A 25,480-nucleotide genomic window follows, 5' to 3' on the forward strand; every position below is an offset into this window, starting at 1 on the left:
GAAATCCAAGTATGTAACTATCTCCAGTACTTTAAAAAAAGGAAATAGCATGAAAGAAAAAGTGGTTAACATGCATTTGAAACTTTTACTGTATCTTTTATAGTAATGTAAAAAACAGCATTTGAACTTCTTTTAGAAACCGGTGGTAATGTTACTTTTTTACAAATTTAAAGGGACGTAGGTCTGTTCGATATGGAGACTTTCAGTACTGCGATCAAGCAAAATCAGTAATAGTGGTAAGTAATATTATCTACTTATTTGCCTTATCTTAAGAAAAAAGAGGCTTTGCTACACAGTTTTGTGATATTGTTACCATAATGACAGTGTTGGAGATGCTATTTACCATATGCACGCTAGAGGTATCAAAATACAGGTTTATGCTCTGTTTTTGTTTTTTTTTTTCTACTGTGGTCTACGTTGCACCCAAAATAATTTCTTAAAAAGAAGTTCTGAGACAACCTTTCCCTTCAGAAAACAGACTTTGATCAGAAACTTCAAATGTAATGTTTTAGAATTGTGTGTCAGTTCACATCAGTGAAGTTAAACTATTTTAGTTTTTCTCCTGTAGTAGGAAGTTGTTGGCGTCTTTCACAGCCACAACTATGGAAATTATTACTGATTTAATCCAAGTGTGAAACTACAAATACACTTTCATTTTACGTGTCTGTATTTATACGTGTATATATATATTCATGATACCTATATATTACAAGGTTATTCCATGTAAGAACACGGGGATAATATTTCTATTTAATTTTTCTTTAACTGCTGCAGTGCAGTACTTAATCATATGAAATAAATATTTCATGCATAATACTGCTAACACTGAAAAACAAATACTGCAACTAGAGTTACTAGCCTTAAACTATTTAAGGTATTTTGAAAACATTAATGTATCTTTAAAGATAAAGTTGTGCAATATTTTTAACTTGCCACCTATGCAGTCAAAGAACAAATAGTTTTTATGTGTAATGTCTAACTACTAAGGTTTCTAACACAGAGATGAGGGCAAATTCTTTTTTTCTTGTTGAAACTCTGTATGTTTAATTTGTATTTTTGAAAATAGTCCACGGACAATCAGTTTCTTTCCTTGGTGGACTGCTGTGTGACTTGCATATCATGTTGTGGGGGACAAACGTGCATGGCTGTCTTAGGTTGTGCGTGGGACTGCTTATCAGTAAAATGCAGCAGATCCGTGTGTACCTTGATAAGAGGCCAAGAGTGGAAAATGGATTGGCCTAAATATGTTAATATTGCATAATAAGGTCCTTCAAATATTAATAGGGTAAACAAAGTTCAGACTTTTTTGGCTTTGTTTCTTACCTATGTAGATGTTAGTAATTAGAATATGTATTAGTATTATAAATTATTGAAATTAATCATAGGAATGTTGTGTTTCTGTACAGAAATATATGCTAGTCCTCACTTAAATATGCATCACTTCCTTTTTTCTTTTCTTTTTAAGAGAAATACCAGTCGTCAGACAAAGCCATTGAAAGTACAAGTTATGCATTCATCTATTGTTGCCCATCAGAGCTTTGGTCTGAAGCTCCTAACTTGGCTTGGCAGTGTTATTGGATATTCAGGTGGGCAAACTTGAAGTTTTTTGGGATAAGTTAGAGAGTATTTGTGAGGCAAGCTGAATTCCTGAAGCAATGTTGTCTACTTATTTCAGATATGTAATATATAAAGCAAAGCTATTAATAACATGTTGGACTTCATTCTATTTTCTCTTATTGGAGTGTTGTTCTGAGTTCTGACTTCCATATGAAAGTGCTACCAGTCTTACTTCTCAGATACTGTTCTCTGTTTAGTTGCTGTTGAACGGAAGCTAAGAATCGCTGTCAGATGCTGTATGCCAACAAGCTATTTTTCAGTCCCTAGTTCTTTTTAAATGAATGCAGTAAGCTGAAAATAACCTGTCTGATTAGATAAAACAGAATTATTCAGAAGTAATTTGATGAATGATGATGAAAGTGATTGCTTCAGATTTTTTGCTAAGTGGAACAACAGAGAAAACACAAGGATGTGTGGAGGTTTTTGAGTAAGTATAGGAGCCAACAAAGTATTAATCAGACATTTAAAAAGAGGTTTCTTCAAAGGAATCAAGATGCACAGTATCATTTTTATGGGAAGGCTCTGTCACTCTTTTGACTTGGTTCCTCCTTTGTCGTGTTGAATCATAAAGTTGTGAAGATGTGGAGCATGAGGGGAAATAAAACAAAAATGTGTCAAACTGCTGATAAGTAGAAATGTAGATACAGTCCCCAATGCACTTGGTGTTCTATGCATCTATAAATGTTAATAAGAATTACTAGCAAAATGCACTCAGCTGTAATATTCCATATATGTTCTGCCTAGTTGCAAGGTTTCTTCAGATGGTATGTTTTATTAGACTGATAGCTGAAAAACTAGCCAAGATTTCAGGCACAGGATCTCTATATTATGTTATCTTTTTTGAAAGATAAGTAGTTTATGTTTGTATGAATTAATTTTTAAAGATACATAAATCAGAATTTGGAAAAGTTATGGTAGCAGTTTGTTCAACTATTTGCCAGTGTTGCTGGCAAATAATAGGTATTAATAGAAAGGAGAGACATGAAGATATTTAATTTCTGAGATAAATTTTCCTTTCAGTGCAATGTGTAGGCAGGCACTGTCTCTCTCAATTTCTTAAAGCCCTGTTTCGTACCATGTCATTTGTGCCAGGTGACAAAGTCACTAATTTTCAGCACTAAATTACAGTTGCAAAAAAGCAACTTGAATATGTTAATGGAGCATGAAATTACAGATTAAAGCATTGAATTTATAGTTTGATTTGTGTGTGTGTGGTGTTTCTGAAATTCTGCAGAGTTCACTTCATTAAATGCAGTGTCCTTTATGATGCAAAAGGGCAAAAATCATGTTTGATGGTAAGCAGTATGCATACGTTTTGTCTGTGACCTACGTGCTCAACTGCTTGAAATGCCTTACACACCCTGGGATGCAGTCTTGCAATTTGCTTTGGAGTCTGGTTTTGTGAAATGCACTCTTGAAAAAGTGGCCCCCACCACCCCCAGCCCTTTTCTTCAGTAGGGGTAGGGAGAGGAGGGAGAAAAAGGGCGTAAAAAAACCCCCCATGGGTTGAGATAAAGACAGTTTAACAGAACAGTAACAGAAGAGAAAATAATAATAATGGTAAAAGAATATACAAAATGGTGATGCAGTACAGTTGCTCACTACCTGATGGCTGATTGCCCAGCCTGTTCCAAGCAGTAATTGTGGATTCCTGCCCCCCAGCCAACCCCCATTTATATATTGAGCATGACGTCTATGGTATGGAATATTCCTTTGGCCAGCTTGTCCTGTCTATGCTCCCTCTCAGCTTCTGTGGGAAGCTGAAAAAGTCCTTGACTTAATGTAAGCATTACTTAGCAACAACTAAAAAAATATGTGTTATCAGCATGATTGTCATACGAAATCCAAAACACAGCAGCCACTAGGAAGAAAATTAACTCTATCCCAGCTGAAACCAGGACACAAACACACCCCCAAACATCTAGATTCTGCTCAATCAGCAGAATCAAGCAGTCTGTAACATGGGGCGATAGAATTGCTGTGCTTAGGTGGTTACACTCCAGTGTCCCTGACCAAAGGGCGATTGGCGGGTGGAAGGCTCTTTTGCTGTGCCACAAAGTTGGGCTGGATGATTGCTGTGAAATGAGTGTCAAACTCTTGTCAGTGAATAAAGGGAAAAACCTTGCTACGGAACTTTGTCACAGCTTGACTACCACATGCTTTCCAGTGAATGGCAGTTCTTCGGGAATAAGCATCCTGTGCCAATTGTTGAACCATGCTGTAGTTCCCATTAGTTTGTTACCCTTCATAACAGTAGTTGGAAGAGAAATCTGCAAGGCAAAAAAACCCAAACCAAACTGCAACAGGGGTTCTCAGACTATATAGAACTGCACCATGCAGTTCATGGTATGATATATATACAAGGCGCTAAGCCACTGCCAAGTCTAGCTAAGAAGCTGAGATGGCGAAGCAGCGTGCAGAAGTAAGGACTAATGTGTGTAAGTCATATAGTTGTTTTAGTGACTATGCATTACCTGCAGTGCAAACATTGTTAATACGAGCATGTCTGTGTTGTGTTCTGTTGCAGGTGCAGGCTTGTCTGCAAGCATATAATAACTTACATGTTCATATAATAACAATTATTACTTCTTTCCATTAGAAAAAAAATACACAGAGGAGCTTTAAAATAATAGCAGCTAGTAAGTGTAAACAAAAAAACTCATGAGTATATGAGTCGTTTCATATATGAATTATATTTTCCTTTTGACAGGACTCTAAAGAGGAAAAACATAACCTAGAAGATTAGCCTGCTGTATAATTATTTCTTATATTAGTAGGCCAGCAGTGCTTTTAAGAAAGCACATTTTTATTTGATAACTTTGAAACAAATCCTTGTATTTGGCAATTTTCACAAGGTTCCTAATGTTCCATAAGGTTAGGGTGAAACTTGCAACCTATAAAATATTTGTGTTTCTGTCACCAAAATATAAGCAGCGTTATTCAGTTGGCAAGGAAATGAGAGCCCTATAGCTTCTACTGTGTCTTATGAAAATTCCAGTATGTCAAAATGATGTATAATTTTGTGTTAAAAGTATAACTAACTTATATAATTTCTCTTCATTAAGATGGTCTTCGTCGGATATTGTGTCAGGTTGGTTTGCAGGAGGGGCCAGATGGTGAAAATTCTTCTCTTGTGGATAAGTTGATGCTGTATGATTCTAAACTGTGGAAAGGTGAGTTTTGTCAAACTTCCGGAAAATACTAAGGAATGCTATGCATAAAAGTTTTCCCTTTACCATATCTGCAAATATTTGATAATTTTTACAGTGGTGTATTATAGATAGAATTGCCCGATTTGTTATAATCTGTCTCTTCATGATGCACTCCAAATATATTGAAGACAAGAGCATAAGTAGACCATTTGGAGATGGAGTTAGTTTTAGATGTAGTTTTTCAAAGTAGTCTGAAATTAGGGCTGACTTGAATATGCAGATGGCAGTGATGGTTAAGGGAAAGCGAGTAAACAATAGAGTGATTTGGGGTTTGTCTGCTTTATAGAATCTCAACATCTATATCATATCTACCAAAATGCCCCTCTTGCAGGGATAGCACAGAGGTTTTTGATTTGTGTTTGTGTTCATGAGGTACTCTTAAATGTTCTGAGAAGATTTTGTGAAAACTACTGTTCTGTTATTTTAGAGCCCTTAAAGTTTTAAAAGCCTGATAGATGTAATGGGGGTGGCTGGAAAGTTGTAATTTTGGGGAAGTGGAGGTAGTTAATTTCTTCTTCCTCATGGATTCTGTGTCTGACTTGATATTCTGAAAGGGCATGTAAGGCCAGGTGTAAGAAAGAGAAGCACAAAGAGAATGCAGAGAATGATGCAATCTATATGTCCTTTCTTTATTTAAACATGAATATAGTATTTTGAAGATTGCTACCTGCCCCCCAGTATCTCCTGTTGCTCTTCAGTGCTGAGGTACAGATATCCTGGAGAGTACTTTTGGGAACTGTTTTGGGAACTTCTTAGAGCAGCAATAAATTAAGTAAGAAGTAAGGTAGAAAGCGTATGGAGAAAATTGCTATTATTTTTTTAGGTTTTGTTTCTCTAATACGTTTGTCTTGTGGGAGTGAATTCCTGGCATTCAGATTTTTACATTTTTTTTTTTTCCCCTTGAAAATGTTGTGATCTGAAAGGTATTGCTTTTGTAGACCACTACAACATTTTTAGTACAGGTTTTGTTAGGATAATGTCTTTCATGTATGCAAGGAGTAACTTTTGCATTTTTATTTCAACACCAATATTTCTGTACTTCTTCATGTATTCCATAGTTACTCTGCATTAAGGAAATAGTATAATGGCTTTTGACTTAAAAGTGACCTACAGAAAGAAATGGTACATACGTGCATGTATTTCCAAACTACAAGCAGTCAGTTCTTATTTGTACTGATAAGATTTTTCTGGGATGCTGCTCAAACAGACTAGGAATTCAGAGATAGCTAAGCAGTTTATTTTGAAGAGTTGTTCACACCTAGCAGAATTTATTGCAGTTCCTGGGATTTCTCATAATAGCATGCTCTTTTTTTCCCTCAGCCATCCAAATCCTCTGCTTATCCTGAGGAGGAATAGAGTTCCAGTCTTGTTTGCCTGACTTGCTTTATATTTGAAGGTTTTTGTTCCTATTCAGCAGCTTGGTGTTATCTTACACAGGAGTAATAAATAATGCCACTTGAAGAATTTTGTTTTATATATTCTTCATCCTTTGCTACCACCTGACGGACTTAATCAAAGCAGCTTCTGCTCTGAAATGCACACTTAACCTCATTCTGTAAAAGTTTATTTATATAAATGTTCCATAATATATGTTGATAGAAAATAGTGACATGCAATATTTCATTCATTTTTCTTGACAGGAGCTAGAAATGTGTATCACCAGTTATTCATGAGCAGTCTACTTATGGATTTGAAATACAAGAAACTTTTCGCTATCCGCTTTGCAAGAGTAAGTATCTTTCTTACAAAGAGCCATTAAATGCTTAAACTGTCTAGCCAAGAGAGTTTAGTTAGCGTACAGTCCTTCAAATTAACTGTTATCCAGAATTTTTTTCCTTTTTTTTTTTTTTTGGAAGTGAAAAGTTGAAATAAAATGCTGACTACCTTATTTCTGTCTTCAAAATATTAGTTATAATGGCATCTCATCTCCTGGGAAGAAAATGGGTTTTCCAGACTCCCCAGAACTAAAGCAGTTCAGCTGTTTTTGTCTTCACCGTCAACTATGCAGGCTATCACTTCTTAAGAGCTAATCGCTTCTCATTGTTGAGGTGTAAGCTGTTACAGCACTACTCAAGTAGTGCTGAAATCCAGTCATGCTGATTAGTATTTCTGCAGTAACTAATATTTGAAATGCTTTAAAGCAGCACTGCAAAATTCTGCTCACTCTGCTGAAGACAAATAACTTTTTTGAGTAGAAAATAGAATACTAACCTTTATTGGGAAAATGAGAATGAGTAGATCTCATGTGTGAGCAGATTAAGTTGTCATGTTCTTTGTACAAAATACCTATATAATAATCTGTAAGAGCTACTCTTCCCTTTATCATGGCATTAAAGTTTCCCAGAGCAAACATTTAAATTAAAAAATCAGGTCAGTGTGGATTAGAGGTGAATTTCCCCTTGTTGTTTAGAATTACCGGCAGTTGCAGAGAGATTATATGGAGGATGATCACGAACGGGCAGTATCGGTGGCTGCTCTGTCTGTCCAACTCTTCACTGTACCTACTCTGGTGAGTAGTGCCTGTCTTTCTTTTAAAAACTGATAGTTGGCACTCCTTGCCTTTTTTTGCCTCCTTCTTAATAGAACTATGAGCGATTGCAGAGTGATTTTATGAAAGATGACCACGACAGAGAGTTCTCAATTGCTGACCTCTCGATACAGATATTCACAGTGCCTTCTCTTGTAAGTACTGAAAGACCAAAAAAGGAAATCTTTATTTGTTAAAAGCCACTCAAGGTTCTTGAATCAAGACTGCACATTTCTTTTAACATTACTGTGGAAATGCAGGGCACTGCTGCTGCACAGCAGTCAGACTGTTTACGGAGATTGCTATGGGTTTAGAAGTTAGTGTTCAGCATTGCAAAGCTTGAGTCTGACTTCCCAGAGTGGGCTGGGTACTTTTGATTTTTCTTTTTACATTTTTCTTTTACTTTTTTTAGAAAGAAACTTAAGTTTTTATTTAGAAACACACACAACACATTTAAATTCCTCATCATACTGAGCCACACTTACTGTTTGTAGAAATCTACGTTATGGTTTGCATATCACTGTTCCAGAGCGTACCATTCTGGTGCGGATTTATAAATGATCCACTTTATGTTAATTTTCCAATCAACACAAGTGCAAGCAAGAATTGTTTCATGATATTCCCTACTTCCTTTGGTACTTCTAGACTCAGACGATGCCTTCTTTCAGGTTCCGAGTTAATTTTTGTTACAGTGCTTCACGCACTGTTACTTCGCCCAGCTCACTAACTCTGCTGGTCTTTCACCAGCTTATGCTTGTTTGGAAAACGTATTTTTTTTGCTCCAGTCTCCAAATAAGTCTGTCTTTGCTTGTATTATGAACTAAACAAATTAAACTTTGGAGCTGTACTGGAAATAAAAGTCTGATTTTCATAGCCAGAATTGTTTAAAAAAGAATGCTTCTGAATCTTTCCATATTTAATCAGCTTAATTGAGTTCTACAATTCAATAGTAGCATGGGTGTTATGATATTGAGCAAAGTTGGTTTTCCATTTCCTAGGGGTGAACGTTATTCATGGGAATTCAACAGGACCTCAGGATTTTGTTTCCATGGTTCAGGGCAATATTGTGTTACCTCTTTTAATTTTGATGCTGTCAATAACAACGTTGCCAATGTTCAGACTTACAGTTAGACTTAACCAACTAGTATTATTCAAATGGTTATGGTATTATTTTTTCCTTTGGCAGATGGGGTGGTGGAATATGTGTATTAATACATATATTTTTTTTTAAAAGGAATTTCAGACATTTCCTTTGTGAATAATTGCAGTGTCCCTTTTACATGTTTTCTATTTCAACAGCATGCAAAAACAGTAAAGCAAATTGGTTTTGACTGTTCTGTAGAAGGATAAATAGACTGATGACATGAAAATAATTATGACAAACTCCTACCATATGAATTAAGAATTATTTTTTTATATATTTAGACCCATTCATTCTTAACTGGATGAATAAGTTGGAGAATGTAAAACCACTGCACCACCCCCCAGTAACATTTCCAAACTGATCTTAGTAATTTAAGAGCTTGAGCTCTCAAGTAACTGAGGTTTTTTGGTTTGAGGGAGGATGGGTGGTTGTGTTGGTGGTGATTTTTTTGGGGAAAATGTTAACCATTAGATTAATTTTTTTCCCCCTGCAGTAGCATTTTAGAAACTGTGTTTTGGAGTATCATTAGCAACTGTAGAACCCAGAAGGTCTAGTCAACAAACACAGTATCATCGATAGATCGGAGTGGCCAGTCTTCTTGAATCTACCAGCCATATAATAAAATACTCATGCGATCTGGCAACTCTAAGACTCATCCCATTTACCTTGGAGAACCAACAGAATGGGGGAGTTCTGGAAGAGCTCAAGTAGGAGATGGCAGTAACTTTATAGTGCCGTGTACTCTGTTGTGGGGTTGCGTTAGGTTAGGTTGGGTGTGGGAGACGATCAGTAGATTTTCTGATGCCTGTTGATTTGTTTCGTACAACACATGGACATATGTGGTAGCCCTTGAGGGGAATCATAAGTCATTTCACATGATTTCCATGGGGAAATTGCACTATACAGTTCCTTAGCAGTTCAGAAGACGCCCTGTTCACCACAGCGCTTGACAGTTTGTAAACTGAAAACAGAAGAGCTGTCACTCCCCTAAAGGGCTCATACTTAAATTATATGAGAGGAGACAACACATACTTAAGGGGTGGTACAAGTTAATTATAAGACACATAATAACGTATGTCTTGTGTCATAATTATACAGGCTAGCAGGAGCCTAACCATAGTCTAACTTCTGTACAGAAGGGGTCTGAAGTAAGAGATCTGGATTATGATAGTTTCTGACTAGATTATTTTTTTTCTTCTGTAAACGTTTGGAAGATTGGCTTTCAATATGTTTTTCTGTTTTAATTGTTGATGTAACTATTTTGGATAAAAGGTCATGTATTTTATAAACTTCATGGTGCAGTCTGAAACTCTTGTTAGCTGTGCCTGTTAATTACAGTGAATTTCAATGTACTTTGGCATAGGCTCGAATGCTAATAACAGAAGAAAATCTTATGACTACTATCATCAAAACTTTTATGGACCACTTAAGACACCGTGACATCCAAGGCAGGTTTCAGTTTGAACGTTACACTGCTCTGCAGGCTTTCAAATTCAGGCGTGTTCAGAGCCTTATTTTGGATCTCAAGTAAGTATATTAACTATGTGCTGATTTGATCAATTGAGGAGGGGAAAAAAAATACAAAATTAACATTTGCGTCTTTCTAATCTATCCAGGTATGTGTTGATAAGTAAGCCAACTGAGTGGTCAGATGACTTGAGGCACAAGTTCCTAGAGGGTTTTGATGCATTCTTAGAATTACTCAAATGTATGCAGGTATGTAAATCTGTTAATTACAAAATTTTGCAAAATTGAAGTAGGAAGTTAGCTATCATGATATAAAAATGGAAGAAATTTAACGTATTCTCCATTTTATAACTTTAGTGCAGTATAACTTTTGGAGTCACCATGTTTTCCTGAAACATAATATCTCACCTAACTTTTTAAAATTTAGTTCATTGTAGAAGGCAAAAAAAAAAAAAGAGCGGTTAAAAAAAAAAATATGTGATTTTGAGCATATTTTGCAGTTGTAGAGGTAGCAAGACACAATTAATTGTGTGAGTGAAAGTCCATCTTAACCAACTTTCATAGCGAGAGCTCGGTTTACTACTTAAGTGTCAGCAGTTGCTCCTTGTGTTGAGGAATATATGGTTCCTGACATACAAATAGACCTCTTCACTGTGTTGTTGTTGTTCCCCACTCCCCCCACCGCCCCCGGCCTTTTCATGTGCTATGTTACCTTAGGAGAAGTATTTTAAAAGCAGTGCAGCTTTTACAAGGGTAAATTGACTGTATGATCAGTAAGGTATAAGTCAGAATCACTCCCATTTTTCAGTACTTCAGTAGTGTGCCTTTCTCAATAGTTAGCTTTTGTTAGTCTGTTTATGATAGTCTCTTCAATATATTGTAATCCTCAGATCATGCTGGTTTTTTTCTTCGCATGCCAAGAGTGTAGTACCCAGTCTTTAGTCAGTACTTAACTGAATTTTGGAGTATTCATTCAAAAACCAAAATGTGTGTGTAAGATAATGTATGTAGGCAAACATTGTTGTACTGCTCATAATACTGAAATCTGTGCAGGTGTTAATGATAAATAGAGCATGTATCCAAAACCTTTCCTTTCCCAGTATTCTTCTCTTCCAATTCCCATTCCATTTTCTTGTTATTATTTCAATGCATATAATTCCTTTTCAAATGGTCCCAAGCTTCTTTTTTCCTGTTCTAGCAACAATGTATTTATGAAGACAGGTAATCACTGTCTCCCACTTATGTTAATGTTGTCAATGTATTTCAGTGAGGTGTTGTTGAAATGCGTAATTCTTTTTGTTCTAGGGTATGGATCCAATAACTCGTCAAGTAGGACAACACATAGAAATGGAACCAGAATGGGAAGCAGCATTTACATTGCAGATGAAATTAACACTTGTTATTTCAATGATGCAGGACTGGTGTGCATTAGATGTAAGTTCCTTCTCAGTTGTTTTTCCATGTGAATATATGAAGAGGAAAAAATCCTAAACGTTAATATGTGCAAGAGTTGAGCTAAACATGTTACTGCACCATAAGCCGAGATCTTTTCTGAGCAAGTGTGCATCTTTTCTGTATTTAAACATATCTTTTATGGCTTGAACCATCGAATTCATAAGAATGTAATTAAGCCTTTTAAAAAATATTGCAGGGAGAGTTCCATCACACATCTGAAAGTTGTGATCATCATAGTACTCTCAACGTCACAATTTTCAGAGAAGAGGGAATAGAGGAATAGGCTGTGGATCGACCAAATGCTGCCTGATTATAAATCAGGTTTCTACTCCATAAGTGTTCCAAGTTTTAGGAGTACAGAACTTCAGCGTGGTAAAATATGGCTGTGGAGCAAGTGATCCTAGAATACTTGAACATTTGAGCTGGCTATAATTTGTCACTATTAGTTAACGTGCAGGTTTTACTAGCCTTAGCATGATCATTGCTCAGAAAGTTCCCATAATATCAGTTACAAAAAAAAAAAATAATACTAGTGGGTGTTTTTTCTAATCGGACTTGCTGGTATGAGTTTTGCAATCTGTACCCCCCTTAATTCAGCTCCTTTTGTTGGATTCCTTCTCTTAATTTTGCAGGACTGTTAATAAAGGTAAAAACCCCAAACCCATTGGGCTCTTTTACGTTGGCTGTATTATTTTGCAGAGCTCTGTTTTTTCCATAATCTCTGTAGACTGTGGTCTTTCTTTTAGGAAAAAGTATTAATTGAAGCTTACAAGAAATGCCTGACTGTGTTGATGCAGTGTCATAGTGGTTTTACGGATGGAGAACAGCCTATTGTCCTCAGTATGTGTGGACATTCAGTTGAGACCATCAGATACTGTGTTTCTCAGGAAAAAGTTAGCATTCATCTCCCAGTTTCTCGTTTACTTGCAGGTATGACCTAGTTTGAAAATATTTTGGGAGGTCAAAAATGTTGTAAAAATGTGATTTGTATTTGTGTATACAAAAGGAACCACATAACACTTGTTTAGAGCTTGAATAGCATTTGGCTATTTTCTAGCTGTTGATAGCCTCTAGGCTAAATGTTTCCAAGCACTGGATAAGTTCTTAGCGTTCCAGGCCTGGGGGAGATTGTCTCATGCCTCTGGATTTGTCAGTGGGGGTGTGTTGTAGGCAGTTACTGCTGCTTTTGGCACTTGAGGTGATGCTAAAGAAACGCAACAAAATCTGGACTGTAGTTGACTGTTTTGAAATATGTTCAGCTGTCAGACTGAATAGACTAATCAACATTCTGTTAGAGAACAGATTTGTCAAACAGATGTGTTACCAGAAAATTAAGCTGTCTTTCTCTTTGTATTGTGACTATCTTGTTCAACAGTTGTGTTGAAAAAAGGTTGATGAATTTTAGTTTACAGAATCAGAAAGTCATATGATAAAAATAAATTCACAGGTATTGAAGTGAATGACTGACTGTGCAGCTGAGCTGACTGCAGCCCAGACTCAAATAACTTTGAATGTTTGAATCTTTAAGCAAAACAGTTGTAGCTTTAAAACAAAGCAAAAAAGAAAACCCTTATGTATTTTCTAGGGTTTTCATTATAATTCCTGAGGTGTTTTATAAATCTCTAAGGACTAATAGAAAGGATGAGGTATCTGTTGTTGATAATTTGTCCTGACAGACCAAGGACTCTTGGGTGTCGCTGAGGGGACATGACAGAGTCAAAAGGAAGGCAAAAATCTCGCTTCTAATGCAAGTTCTATACAGATACAATCAGAAAACTAATTCTCCCAAAATGTATGGGTTTTTTCTTCAGGAAATAGCTGTGTAGCTCCAGGATGACAAATCTGCAGACTTGTAGCTGTGTCTAGAAAATGGTTTGATAGTAAATTAGATGACCTTTTTTGTCCTATTTGAATGATATAAAATATTGTGTGTAATATTGTTTATGTCTTTGTTTCATGTATATATGTAGGCTTGCATGTTTTGCTGAGTAAAACTGAAGTGGCGTACAAGTTTCCAGAGCTGCTACCCCTGGTATGTAATTAAATGTAGCATATTTATTAAATCTAAATAATGCTGAATTTGAAATTGGTCATGTAAGTGTAGGATATTATTAAATAAAACAAAAGACCTTTTTGCTGTGAATTCTGTTCAGAGAGACTATCTCTATCTTTAGTAGATAAAATTACCTCTTAAAAGATTAATACCTAGATATTCATGACTGGAGAATAAGCAGTCAGTATTGCTCTCTTAAATAACTTTAGGCTCAGGTTTAAGGTTTGTATTTTGTTCTTCATGCATTACCTTCTTCTTGTAGTAGAAACTGATTTTAGGAACTCCTGGCAGGACCTGATTCCTTCTCCTTGGCCTAGGTTCTAATTTTTTTCCCCAGCTGTTTCTTTCTTCCTGCATGTTCTTATTGATATGATGTTTCTTTAAGGGGAAGTTAAAAAGAATAAGATAAATTAAAAGAGGAGAAAACGTAAGTGGGCAAAGAAATCTCAGTGTCTTTTGAAATAAGAGTATTTAACCTTTGAATGAAAGAAAGCAAATGACAGTGTTACTAAATTGATAAAGTTGATGTTTTTAAATGTGAAACCTACTGTCTTTAGGAATAAATTAAAGCCCTTGTGGAGTACTTCCGTGGGGCAAAGACAGAATGTAAAGTTGCTCAATAACAATTGGATAGATTGTGAATAGGCTCATCAAACTTTTGTAATGCGTGTGTTGCATTTTCTTCTCTTTTTTATTTCCAAAATATTTTAATGAACACAAATATTAGCCTTCTACATTTCAGTCCCATTTTCTTTTATCTTCTCTGTATATATCAAAATATTGCATTTTTTTTAATGCAGAGTGAACTTAGCCCGCCTATGTTAATAGAACATCCTCTACGATGCCTAGTCCTATGTGCCCAGGTGCATGCAGGGATGTGGAGAAGAAATGGGTTCTCTCTTGTTAATCAGGTAAGTACATAGTAGCTCTAGAATCACTGTTTTCTAATAGATAGAACTCCCCCAAGATAATTTTAGACCTCAGAATCTCCCCTTTCTGTATTTATTTCAAATTTCACTTACATATATCTTATGGAAGGCAGTCTAAGGTGGGCGTTTATGCCAGCACTCACATCATTTGAATGCTTTTAAACTAGTCTTTGATTTCTTAGTCAGAAGTTGCTGTTTTGTTTCAGGACTGCTGCAGTACTCAGTGAACTTAGTGCTCTGTGCATAAAGCAGTTTTAGTGTAGTGCAGTTAGTGACTCCTAGCCTTTTTACTGTATATTGCCCAACAGCAGCATGAAGTGCAGAATTAGATCAGTGCATCTTTGGTAATGCATTCATCACCTTCGTATAAAAGTGTCTCCAACATAAAAATGTGCACCATTAAGATATTATTACTATTTATGTTTACAAATTAATTGAAGTCCAAAGACCACACAGAAGCATTAGAACCAGTGTAGAACTGAGTGTTTCTTGGCTTTTATCTCTCATACTTCATCCATGTTTCTGGAGACTACTCCATCCATCTCTAAACTTATGTTCTGTGTTTGTACAAATTAGGTCTTGGGTGTTTCAAGCATAACAAGTATAAAATAGGTACGGTAGTGTCAGTGCCACCCACCAGGGTGATTGTCTAAAGTGATTTTCTCAGCAAGACATTAATTACAACAGAAATAGGATTTAGTTCTGTGAGGTGTTAACTTGATTTATTTGCAAGGAAGTTCTTTCCCTCCCACAAGCTATCTTCACTAGATAATTGCAATGCATGTGTACTAGGAGGCTAAATTAACCTGCTCAAACACATTATATTCTGACACTTCTTGCCTCTTAACCTAAAGGATCTTTATACGACGATGTCCTTCATTGTCATTATTAAGGCAAAAGGAGTGTTATTTATGTACAATTACAGCAACACCCATATTACTGGAGACACACATCAAATCTGAAATTTCAGCATAGCTTTTGATGGAGAAATGTCTCTGTATTAATTTCCCCTGGTTGTCAGCATCTTGAAGTTAAGAGCCTGGTTTAGTTTAGGTAATGTGGGTCCCACAGTCCAAAATTCCTTTCTCTTTTCTTTGGCAAAGGAGAGCTTGTGTTCAGCCAGCTCCTTTTGTATATTTTCCCAGAACATAGGGATGGGCATCTATGTGTGGATTATTAGTGTGGGGAAGAGAGGGAAGGCATGCCTAGCTCTCTTCCATGTAATTCTGGTGAGAAATGGTGTGTCCCTAGAGGAAATTTTAGCTGAAAATTGTTTCCAGTCCCAGGTAGAAACTTGACAGCCCTCTTGATATTTTCTTAATTGTGGTAGAGTCAACCTTTCCCGCATTTCAGTGCCATGCAGTGATTGTGGTGCTGCTACTGCTTGGTGTGGTACTGTTGAGTTCACTCCCAGGACAGTTTGGGTTAAGTATGGTTCTATCACAATATTAACATTTTGCTGAAACTTGCAATTCCTGGACGATTTTTGTCTCAAATAATTAAGAGCAATTAATGGAGAAAAGAAAGAACATTGCTCCAACTGCAAGGGCTTTATCTCCTGTGAATTTCGAACAGTTAATTGCTAAAGAAGTAGATATATTAAAATGTAGCTCAAAGAGGTCAACAAGGTTTTTCCTTCTATGTTTATGCAATCCAGACCTTAGATCAATACAACCCAGCCAGCAACTGTGCTGTTTTGTGCTACATAAAAATGCTTTTTGCATACAAATGTATTTGTATAATTTTTTTCAAATCATAGATTCATTTTTTGTTTACTGATACTGTATAACTAAGTTTATTTTTCTAGATTGAAAATAGGTTTAGATTAAATATGTTTGTTAATTATTGTGGTTTGGTTTTTTGTTTCAGATTTATTACTATCATAATGTGAAATGCAGGAGGGAGATGTTTGACAAGGACATAGTGATGCTTCAGGTAACCATATGTACCAGCTTGCATTTTTATCAAGAATTTTCAGGATATTTGTGCATTTGTTTTTAGCTCCATCAGAACCTTTAAACGTCAAGGAAAAAATCAAATATTTTGGAAGGACTTCTTTTTTTCTTTTTATTGTATCTGTGTCTTTATGGGGTAATTTGTAAAGGAAATACTGTTGTTGTTATCTTTGTTTTTCAAATATACTGTGGAAAGTGCAGAATTTTCTGTGTAACACACGCGTTGTGCTACATCTTCAAGAATGTAATAGTTTCACTAATGGGTTGTGCTGTACTGGCAGTTGTGTGAGTCTGCAGGTCTTCAGTAATATACTTAATGTATCTGTTGTCTCTCCTCCCTCCCTTCAAAGTTGGCATCTAAAATGATGGATAGAAAGTGGAACCACATATAGTAGTTTGACTATTTTTTTTTTTTTTCCCTCAGAAGAAATTTTACAAATCTGGCAGTCTACTTATCTCTGACACAGAGAGGTCTGATGCATTACTTCAACATTGAGAGTGATGAAAACTAAAATTTGCAGCTTGGGACGCATAGTTCACCTGGATGGCAAAGTGTTTTCTCAGGAAGTCCCTCAAATCTTAGCTAGAATTAGCAACACCCAATATGATGCATACATCCTGAGTTACTTTGGCTTTCAGACATAATTCCCTGAGGCTTCATCTGCCCCTAATTTTTAATGATTATCTGTAGCAGTCCATTTGGGTAGATGTCCTTCAGTTTTGTTGGAAATTATTCTGTCTTAAAGATGGTCCCATTAGCAAACTAATAGTCCCCATAGTAAACTAACGACAAATATTTGTAATTGGCTAACTTCGATACATTGTTTAAGAAACAGGAAAAAAAAAAGTTGGTCAATAGTTTTCAGAAATGGAAGTAAATGTTTGTGGCTACATTGAAACATTAGTATTCTTCCTTCCAGGAAGGTCTGGGACGTCTTGCTGAAGTCTTCAGCTTTTGTTTTGAGGATTGGAATTCATGTTTAAAATCTTTACGTGCTATATACTAAGTGATATTATGCCTTCTAAAAGTTGAGCCAGCAGGAACAGGATTGTAGAGACAAAAACAACCAACCAAAAGTCTTTCATTGAATTGTATTTAGAGTATTTGCAATAGAAGGAATAACCCTAAATATTTTACACTTAAAAGGACATTAGAAATTATTGATAAAGGATAGCATCCTGCTTGTCAAACGTGCTGGCACTTGTGTTTTTGGAGTTCTAAGAGAGTATACTTAAGTAATTAAATTTTCATGCCCGGGATAGAGAGAGGAATGAATTTCATAAAGAATATACTGTGAACATTGTCTATAAATATGCATACGTGCTATAATAACACCCAGTCTATTTTATGTTTATAATAATTTTTTTTTTCTTTAATAGACAGGTGTGTCTATGATGGATCCAAATCACTTCTTGATGATAATGCTGAGTCGCTTTGAGCTTTATCAGATATTTAGTACTCCAGACTATGGCAAAAGATTTAGCACAGAAAATACTAACAAGGTATTTTATGTACTACTGCAATAGAAAATCTGCCACTTTGTTTTATCAGGTGCTGGTTACCAAGACTGTGCAATTTCTTGATAAAAAAGGAAATCCTATCCTATTTCAATTTCATTTGACCAGTATGAAATATACATAAAGGTTTTTACCTGTCAGACTGGTAAATGTCAGAAACTGATGCATAATTTTTGCACTATTTAAGAAGTTTAAGGCAGTTGTGATTGCATGTCAGCGTAGCTTAATTTGGGAGGGCTAAGGGTGAAAAATCCAATGTTTTGAAGCACTGAAAAAATATTTTCAGCATATGGAATAATTCTTTTACCCTTAATTAAAGAAGTATATTCTTTTTTTTCTTTGTTTATTTCAATTCAGGATGTTGTTCAACAAAATAACACTCTTATAGAAGAGATGCTGTACCTCATTATAATGATTGTTGGTAAGTTCGGAATACATTACATTAATTTTTAAAATTTAGTCTCTTTAATGGTCTGGAATGAGCATTCTTCATTGTTATCTCAAGTTCAGTTCTGTTTTGAACTTCCTGTAGTTCTGACTTCCTTCTTAGGAGTAAAGCCTTGAAACTAGCTTAGATTATCGTAATGAAATTTAGGTTTCACTCAAGAGACTTATTTTCCAGTCTTTTCTGTCAAGTTGCAAAACAAGAGAAGTAAATGTTTAAAATCCTAAAAAAAAAAAAAAGTTATATTTTGTTTTTGTAGGTGAAAGATTCAGTCCTGGAATAGGACAGGTAAATGCAACAGATGAAATCAAACGAGAGATCATCCATCAGCTGAGCATCAGGCCAATGGCTCACAGTGAATTGGTAAAGGCATTGCCTGAAGATGTAAGTAACTTGGTGGGTGGGAGGAAAGCAGCTTCAGCTGGATAAGGCTGATTGCTGAAAATTTTTCTTATGCAAGTTTATTCCACTTAATGGAATACATCCCATTACAGATGTAATGGGAGCAGCATGATTATGCTAAAAGTAAGGTTAGCATCAGTCCAGATTAATAGTTGTCATGGAGAAGGTAGGAAAGAGCTATAGAAGGAGAAATAACATGAAAGAGGGAAGAACCTGAGAACTTCTTCAGCTCTTTTCTCTTTTTAATACTGTTTCTTATCAGGCCATCTGGCCAGCAGTCTCTGCAGTCTGCTTGTAAATCCTGAATAGGCGTATGGAAGTGGGTTGTTGGAGCTATCCAGAAATTTAAGTTGTTGTATTTTAAAGCCTAACAGTAATTGAAAAGACATGGAATCAGACGCAGTATAATGACTTGTGTAACATAAATGCTTCATTTGCATGGACGGAAGCATTTATCTGAATTCTGGTATGAGTGATTTTGTAGGATAGCAATGCTGGCTCTTTTTTTTTTTTTAGAATATTTCTGAAGTAATCTTTTAACATGATTTCCGAAGGCAGTCAAAATTCAAAAGTTAGTCTTTTACTTTACTGGTAGTACTTTTAATGATAAATTCTGAAATATTTCTCATTTTTCTAAGTATTTTAAGCTTAAACAATTTGAAAAGTCAAATTGTAGGGTAGAATTATAGATTTTTTTCTTTTTTTTTTTTTTTTTTTACAAATAATTTAAGGTTGGGTGAAAGAGCAAACTAGGATTTAAGATAGAGCTCTAAATTGTATTGTCAGTCTTTTTAATACATTTTCCCTGGCCCGTTAACTGCTGTGAGTATGTGTTACAGGAAGGGGATGGAAATACTAAAAGGAAGTTTGTGTGTGAAGCAGTGCTACATATTTGAGCTGATTTCTCCTGTTGCCTTTTGTCGTTGTTCTACCATTTTTCAGTGACTTGTCTTTTTAGCTTGCCTATATTTATTTAATTTTTAAAGGCCTAGGAAAAAAAAAAACAAACAGAATATTGGCTGTGTATTTCTAATATACATTGAGTAAGCTAACTTAAGAGTTTTTTTTCTGTTACTGTTACATCTAATTTATTAGGACAGGGAAAAACAGTAAAAATTACGCCCTTAAAATGGCATGTTTTTTTAAAAATACTTTTGCAGAGATGAGATTCCTGAATGTATTATCATGTTACATGCTTTAGCGTTCTCTTCAGTGCCAGTAAAATGACTTTGTACTACATTCATATTGTATGTTTATCTGGTGTTGTATGATATTTGAATGTGTTTAATCCAGGAGCTATAGTAACACACTGTCTTTCCTTTTCACTCAATGCAGGAGAACAGAGAGACAGGAATGGAAAGTGTGATTGAAGAAGTGGCATGTTTCAAGTATGTTTCCCCTTATTCTAATATTTCAACTTTAAAAATGGATTATGTAAATTAGTGAAAATGAGAGAAGAGAAAAAAGGGGACTGGGTCATGGTGTTTTCCCATGGCTTTACTCATGTCCATCACTCTTAATACTATTACTTGATTTCTGGAATGCCTATTGAGCTGTGGTTTTTAGCCATCCTAGTTAACTATGTATGCTCATATGTTAATAACCAAGGAACATAAGGGATTTTTTTGTTTGTTTTTTTGTAGGAAACCTGGATTAACCGGCAGAGGGCTGTATGAATTAAAACCAGAATGTGCCAGAAACTTCAATCTATATTTCTATCACTTTTCAAGGGCAGAGCAATCAAAGGTATCTAGTAATTTAACTTTCTGGTTTGTATTTTGTGTCTTTTTTGGCTTGCTTTTTTCCAAAGCTTAATTCTGTGAAGAAGTATTATCAGCTGGTTAAAAGTTAACTTTTAAAAATTAATTTATTTGAGAATGTTAAAACATTTGCCCAGGATTTTAGGGTGATTTTTCTGCCACCAGATCCTGTACCCTGTACAAAGCTGCTGAAATCAGTGGGCCTTTGGGAGCTTGTCTGTGGGTTCTCTCACATCTTTTTTTACTGAAAGTATTTAAACAATCTGTGTTTTCACTTACCTTTATGGAAATTATCATTTTAGCTCAGACTTGTCTTACAATTTCATGCTAGAAAAAGGCTGGCTTAAGACAAAAGATTAATTTTGAAGTTGCATGCCCTACTTTACAAGTAGAATGTAAGACAAACTGAAAAGACATGGAAGCTTTCTTTTTTATTTAATGCTGGGAAAAAGGGGAAAAACGAGTAACAATGTAATAAAACATGAATGCTCTTTATTAGTTTTATATTTGTACAGGTTTTGAGTAATAAATAATTTTGAGTAATAAAACTGAATAATTTTTCTATTTCAGGCAGAGGAAGCACAAAGAAAGCTGAAAAGACAGAACAGAGAAGATACAGGTATTTCTCTTTGAGAGAAGATGGGAGAAGAGGGAAAGGCCTATCAGACTACATGTTGCCCTGACACTTAGACTAACATCCTATTCTTGGGCTAGCCAGAAAGAAATTGGTCAAAAATACAGCAATTTCCTTTATGTCACCCTAGTTATAGACAGGAATCTGATCTGTCATGGAACTAGCCTTCTGAACAGCTTATTCCTTTGGCTTTTCTGTGACACACAAGCCATGTTGGATGTTACAGCCTGTTATTTGTAATACTACTTATCAAGCAACTGTGTACTGTCTTGGGTTAAGCTGTTAAGCTGTTTGAAAGTCAGACGTTTTATATGGGTGTTGCAAATTTTAGAGATGCTGAAATGTCAAACACACAAATTTCCCTTTCAGCACTTCCGCCACCAGCTCTTCCTCCTTTCTGCCCGCTTTTTGCAAGTCTGGTTAATATTCTGCAATCTGATGTCATGCTGTGCATTATGGGAACTATACTGCAGTGGGCAGTAGAACACAATGGCTATGCCTGGTCAGAGTCCATGCTGCAAAGGGTATGTTTCCTTATTTAAAATTATGCTTATGCTAAAGGAAGGAATATGTACTTTAGCATTTTAATGTGGGTTTATAGATTTGGGTTGTTTACTTGGTATAAACAATTCTGTATAACAAAAAATAAGTTAAAAACGGGGCAATATATCACTATTATAAATCACAAATTGAAGAATGTATTACGTTTAGGTAATGTGAGAATGCTAGGCTTTGGAATAACTGTTTGAACAGAATAAGATTTTATTTTTATTTTTTTGAAACTGAGCTAAAACATGCTCAGCCATTTGAGTACCTCTGTGTTGTTCTCATGGCACTCTGTATTCGCGGGTGCCATACGTTTGGACTGCATCTTTCCCAAGTCAACCACTCTCGTCTTGGAAGCACCATGCAAAGGTTGATATGAGACATTTGGAAGAGGTGGCCTGTATCTGATGAGACTTTCTTAGACAGATGTGGTAGACTGAGGAAAAATTGACTGTTACTAATTAAAAAAAAAATTAAAAAACCTTCAAGTCTCAAATCAGGTTTTACCACTTTTTCTGTAGATGCTTAGACCGTTGCCTTCCAGTTCTGCTACGGATGTACCAGTGATTATCCTTTCCTTACACGGGTTTCGGTGTTGATTCCAGGCATTCAGCAATGCTTTTTGTCTAGAGCATCCTGCCAATTTGTATGGGGTGGCAAAAGCAGTTGGTTGATTCCACATGACAGAGTTCAACATGAAGATTTAAGTATTTCAGCTTTAAAATGCTATTTGGACCATTTTAGTGCCAAATAGGATGATTTCAGTTTTTAAGTTCAAGGAGATTACAGCTTTTTACTGACCTAAAAGCTAACATTATTTTTAAATGTGTTTCTGGAGTGTTAGAATAAATTTAGTTTAATAATTAAATTTTTGTCAATTAAATTTTGTACATAAAAAGGATTTAAAGTGTGCATCACGCTTCTGTCCAGAGACTTGTGATAATAACATGCAATTGCTAGGGAGAAAGCTAAGAACCACTGACTTCTCACTCACTAGACAAGACAGCAAACAGAAAGACATAAGTGGTGTAATGTGGGGTTTTTTTTATCTGGCAAAGTTTCAAGAGTTTGTAAACAAACGCTGTTACTCCTGTGTAATGTAACTTTGGGATTATATATAGAGAAATAACTTCAAAGTAACTCCAAATACATTCTTATCATATAATTTTATTGTATGACTTCCTTGTCTCTTAATGAATTACACAAACTATATAAAGAGATTATATGACTTACTTAAGAAAAGAACTAAAATTTATAATTTTTACCTAGGTTTTGCATTTGCTTGGCATGGCACTACAAGAAGAAAAACAACATCTGGAGAATCTCAGTGAGGAGAATGTTGTAACATTTACCTTCACTCAGAAAATATCAAGTATGCCTTTCTTTTCAAATGTATATCAATAAATAACTGAAAATTCCAGTATCTCAGATTTTATTCTTCGGAAACAGTATTTACCAGAAGAGTATGTTTGTTTATCCATCACAATTTTACCAAGCTGACTACACATATGTGCTTTACATACGTGTAGATTCTATGATAGTAGCAATACTAAAAGGCCTTTTCTAGAGGAGATACCCAGAAGTTGAATAACTTAATTATTATGATGATTCTTAGTATCTTTAAGGAGCGTCTTTACAAAGATTACTGTACATGATACGATACTACAATTGCAAAAACTGTAGTTGTGTTCTTAAATGGTCTTTCAATCTTGACTCTCTTTTGTATCTTCTGACTAGTGGCTCTAGTTTTGCTAAGACATGGAAGTTCCTAAGACTCTTCCATTTAAAATAGGTGGAAAATAAAATATCGGAAGTTCTACATTCCAGCTCCCAAGATGAAAACAGCAGGGAGCACATACAGTGCATTTGTCTTGTAACAAAATATAGTCAGTAAGCAAGACTTTTAAGAATATTTCCTCTAACTTTTTTGGATTTAGAGGGTGTTCATGAAAATGTGCGGAGGGGGAATGAAAGTTGCATTTTTGTGCGTATTTATTGAAGGAATTCTTCAGCTGCTGAACATATGCAAGTGTCTGTTTTTGGTTTTTTGTTGTTTTTAATGTTAGTGAATGATTAGTTTGTCAGGTAACGGTATAATCAGTTGTCATATTTTTTTTTTCTCAGAACCAGGAGAGGCACCCAGTAATTCCCCTAGTATACTAGCTATGCTAGAAACGTTGCAAAATGCACCTCATCTGGAAGTGCACAAGGACATGATCAGATGGATATTGAAGGTAAATCTGTTTTATATAATTGCAGAAAATCATGGAAAGAAGATTTTTGAAACTTCTGTAATTATATTGTGATTTCCTAATTTCCCATGTTGATTTGTTGTACCTACTTTTTTCCTCTTCTGGAATCCAACACTGCTTATTGTCTGGACAGTGTTATAGTATACACAGTTACATTCACATGTCACAAACAAATTAAGTGGTGGTGTTTTTTTTTTTTCTTACAGACTTTTAATACTATTAAGAAATTAAGAGAAAGCTCTTCTACGAGTCCTGTGGCCGAGACAGAAGGAAATATTATGGAGGAGGTAAAAGCAAGCTGTAACAATTAGCCGATCTGGGACAGATCTGGGTTGTGACTAGCAAAGGACTGTATTTCTAACTGCAGCTCTATATCGAGAATGGGAAACATCAGTGATTTCTGAAATTCTGTCTCACAGCTTATAGATCAAACCCATTTGTTTGGAAGACGTATTGGGAGAGTCCCTGGACTATTTTTCTTTGCTTTATATATTGTAGTCTCCAAATCTTTGGCAAGTTTAGTGCTTAGAACTGTTTGTAGTACTGATCACGGCATTTAATGATTCTGCTCTTCCCATAATTTCAGACTCCTTGGGAAGATGTTAAAAGAAATGGTATTTACCACACGGGTCATTCCAGATAGACTCTGCTGATTCATTTATCTCGACATGACATTCTAGATACTACACAAAGACCTTGGAGCACCATAGTACGTTTAGGAATACACCTAACATGGAGGAAGAGCAGCACTAGAGGCCTGTCACTTACCTTTTTATCTTACGAATGCTAAAAGGGAAGAGAAAAACACAATACAGTTAAAGGTTGAGGTGGAGAAGGTACCCTTCTGGATCTCCAGTTCTACCTGTATTGAACATGAGCTACAGAAAAAAGGGCACAAAATAACTTTTTGTTAGACTTGTCATTTGTCTTTTTATGAGGCTTTCATTGTTTGGAAGTTAGTACTAGTTACGCGTAGCAGTAGCTAAAACAAATTGTCTGTTCCAACAAGATTTTAAAAATGACTGAGTGAACAATACAATTTCAGAGTTCACGTGATAAAGACAAAGCTGAAAGGAAGCGAAAAGCTGAGATTGCCAGACTGCGCAGGGAAAAGATCATGGCCCAGATGTCTGAGATGCAACGACACTTCATTAATGAAAACAAAGAACTCTTTCAGCAAACTTTGGAGGAGCTAGATACTTCAACCTCCGGAGTACATGAAAATAGGTAAAGGAATCTCATTTAAATTTTTTTCCTTTGACTTTTACATCAGATTGTCCTATTATTACTGCTTTAAAAAGCGCTTTTTTTTTGGTCTTAATGGAAAACGATTCATAAGGGTTTTTTGACACCAAAAAAGCAGCAGTATATGGAATTCTTTCCTCCTGCTTTCTGTCAAGGTGGTGGGGTGAATATTGATTCCTTGCTCGTCCCGTCCTCATAGTGCTCAACATAAACAGGCAAATAATTTTTTATATAGAATCGTCCATTAAAATTTTAATAATACTGAAGAGACTATGCTGTTAAACATAGTAATTTGGAAATAATTCATTATATGTCTATT

General features: G+C 35.5%; 1 protein-coding gene across 7 annotated transcripts in view; it reads left to right on the plus strand.

Moving 5' to 3' along the window:
- The window catches only part of UBR2 (ubiquitin protein ligase E3 component n-recognin 2), a 59,111-nt gene that overhangs the window by 15,065 nt on the left and 18,566 nt on the right, over window positions 1-25,480 (plus strand). For 3 of the 7 annotated variants that reach the window (XR_008465179.1, XM_054193674.1, XM_054193678.1), the window contains exons 7-29: window positions 174-236; window positions 1,466-1,586; window positions 4,683-4,790; window positions 6,470-6,558; window positions 7,413-7,511; window positions 9,864-10,027; window positions 10,117-10,216; window positions 11,273-11,401; window positions 12,169-12,352; window positions 13,393-13,454; window positions 14,276-14,386; window positions 16,274-16,339; window positions 17,740-17,862; window positions 18,235-18,298; window positions 18,582-18,706; window positions 20,060-20,112; window positions 20,368-20,470; window positions 21,055-21,103; window positions 21,488-21,642; window positions 22,934-23,036; window positions 23,789-23,898; window positions 24,123-24,203; window positions 24,962-25,143. Coding sequence is in view for 6 of the 7 variants with exons in the window: in XM_054193674.1 (XP_054049649.1) it covers window positions 174-236; window positions 1,466-1,586; window positions 4,683-4,790; window positions 6,470-6,558; window positions 7,413-7,511; window positions 9,864-10,027; window positions 10,117-10,216; window positions 11,273-11,401; window positions 12,169-12,352; window positions 13,393-13,454; window positions 14,276-14,386; window positions 16,274-16,339; window positions 17,740-17,862; window positions 18,235-18,298; window positions 18,582-18,706; window positions 20,060-20,112; window positions 20,368-20,470; window positions 21,055-21,103; window positions 21,488-21,642; window positions 22,934-23,036; window positions 23,789-23,898; window positions 24,123-24,203; window positions 24,962-25,143 (2,444 nt within the window). In the remaining variant the exon portion in view is untranslated. Of the gene's footprint in view, window positions 1-173; window positions 237-1,465; window positions 1,587-4,682; window positions 4,791-6,469; window positions 6,559-7,239; window positions 7,339-7,412; window positions 7,512-9,863; window positions 10,028-10,116; window positions 10,217-11,272; window positions 11,402-12,149; window positions 12,353-13,392; window positions 13,455-14,275; window positions 14,387-16,273; window positions 16,340-17,739; window positions 17,863-18,234; window positions 18,299-18,581; window positions 18,707-20,059; window positions 20,113-20,367; window positions 20,471-21,054; window positions 21,104-21,487; window positions 21,643-22,933; window positions 23,037-23,788; window positions 23,899-24,122; window positions 24,204-24,961; window positions 25,144-25,480 lie in introns of those variants that run through there. The other 4 variants (XM_054193676.1, XM_054193677.1, XM_054193680.1 and 1 more) reach the window with 4 other exon arrangements.

Source organism: Rissa tridactyla, chromosome 3 (assembly GCF_028500815.1).
Source record: "Rissa tridactyla isolate bRisTri1 chromosome 3, bRisTri1.patW.cur.20221130, whole genome shotgun sequence".
Classification (NCBI taxonomy): domain Eukaryota; kingdom Metazoa; phylum Chordata; class Aves; order Charadriiformes; family Laridae; genus Rissa; species Rissa tridactyla.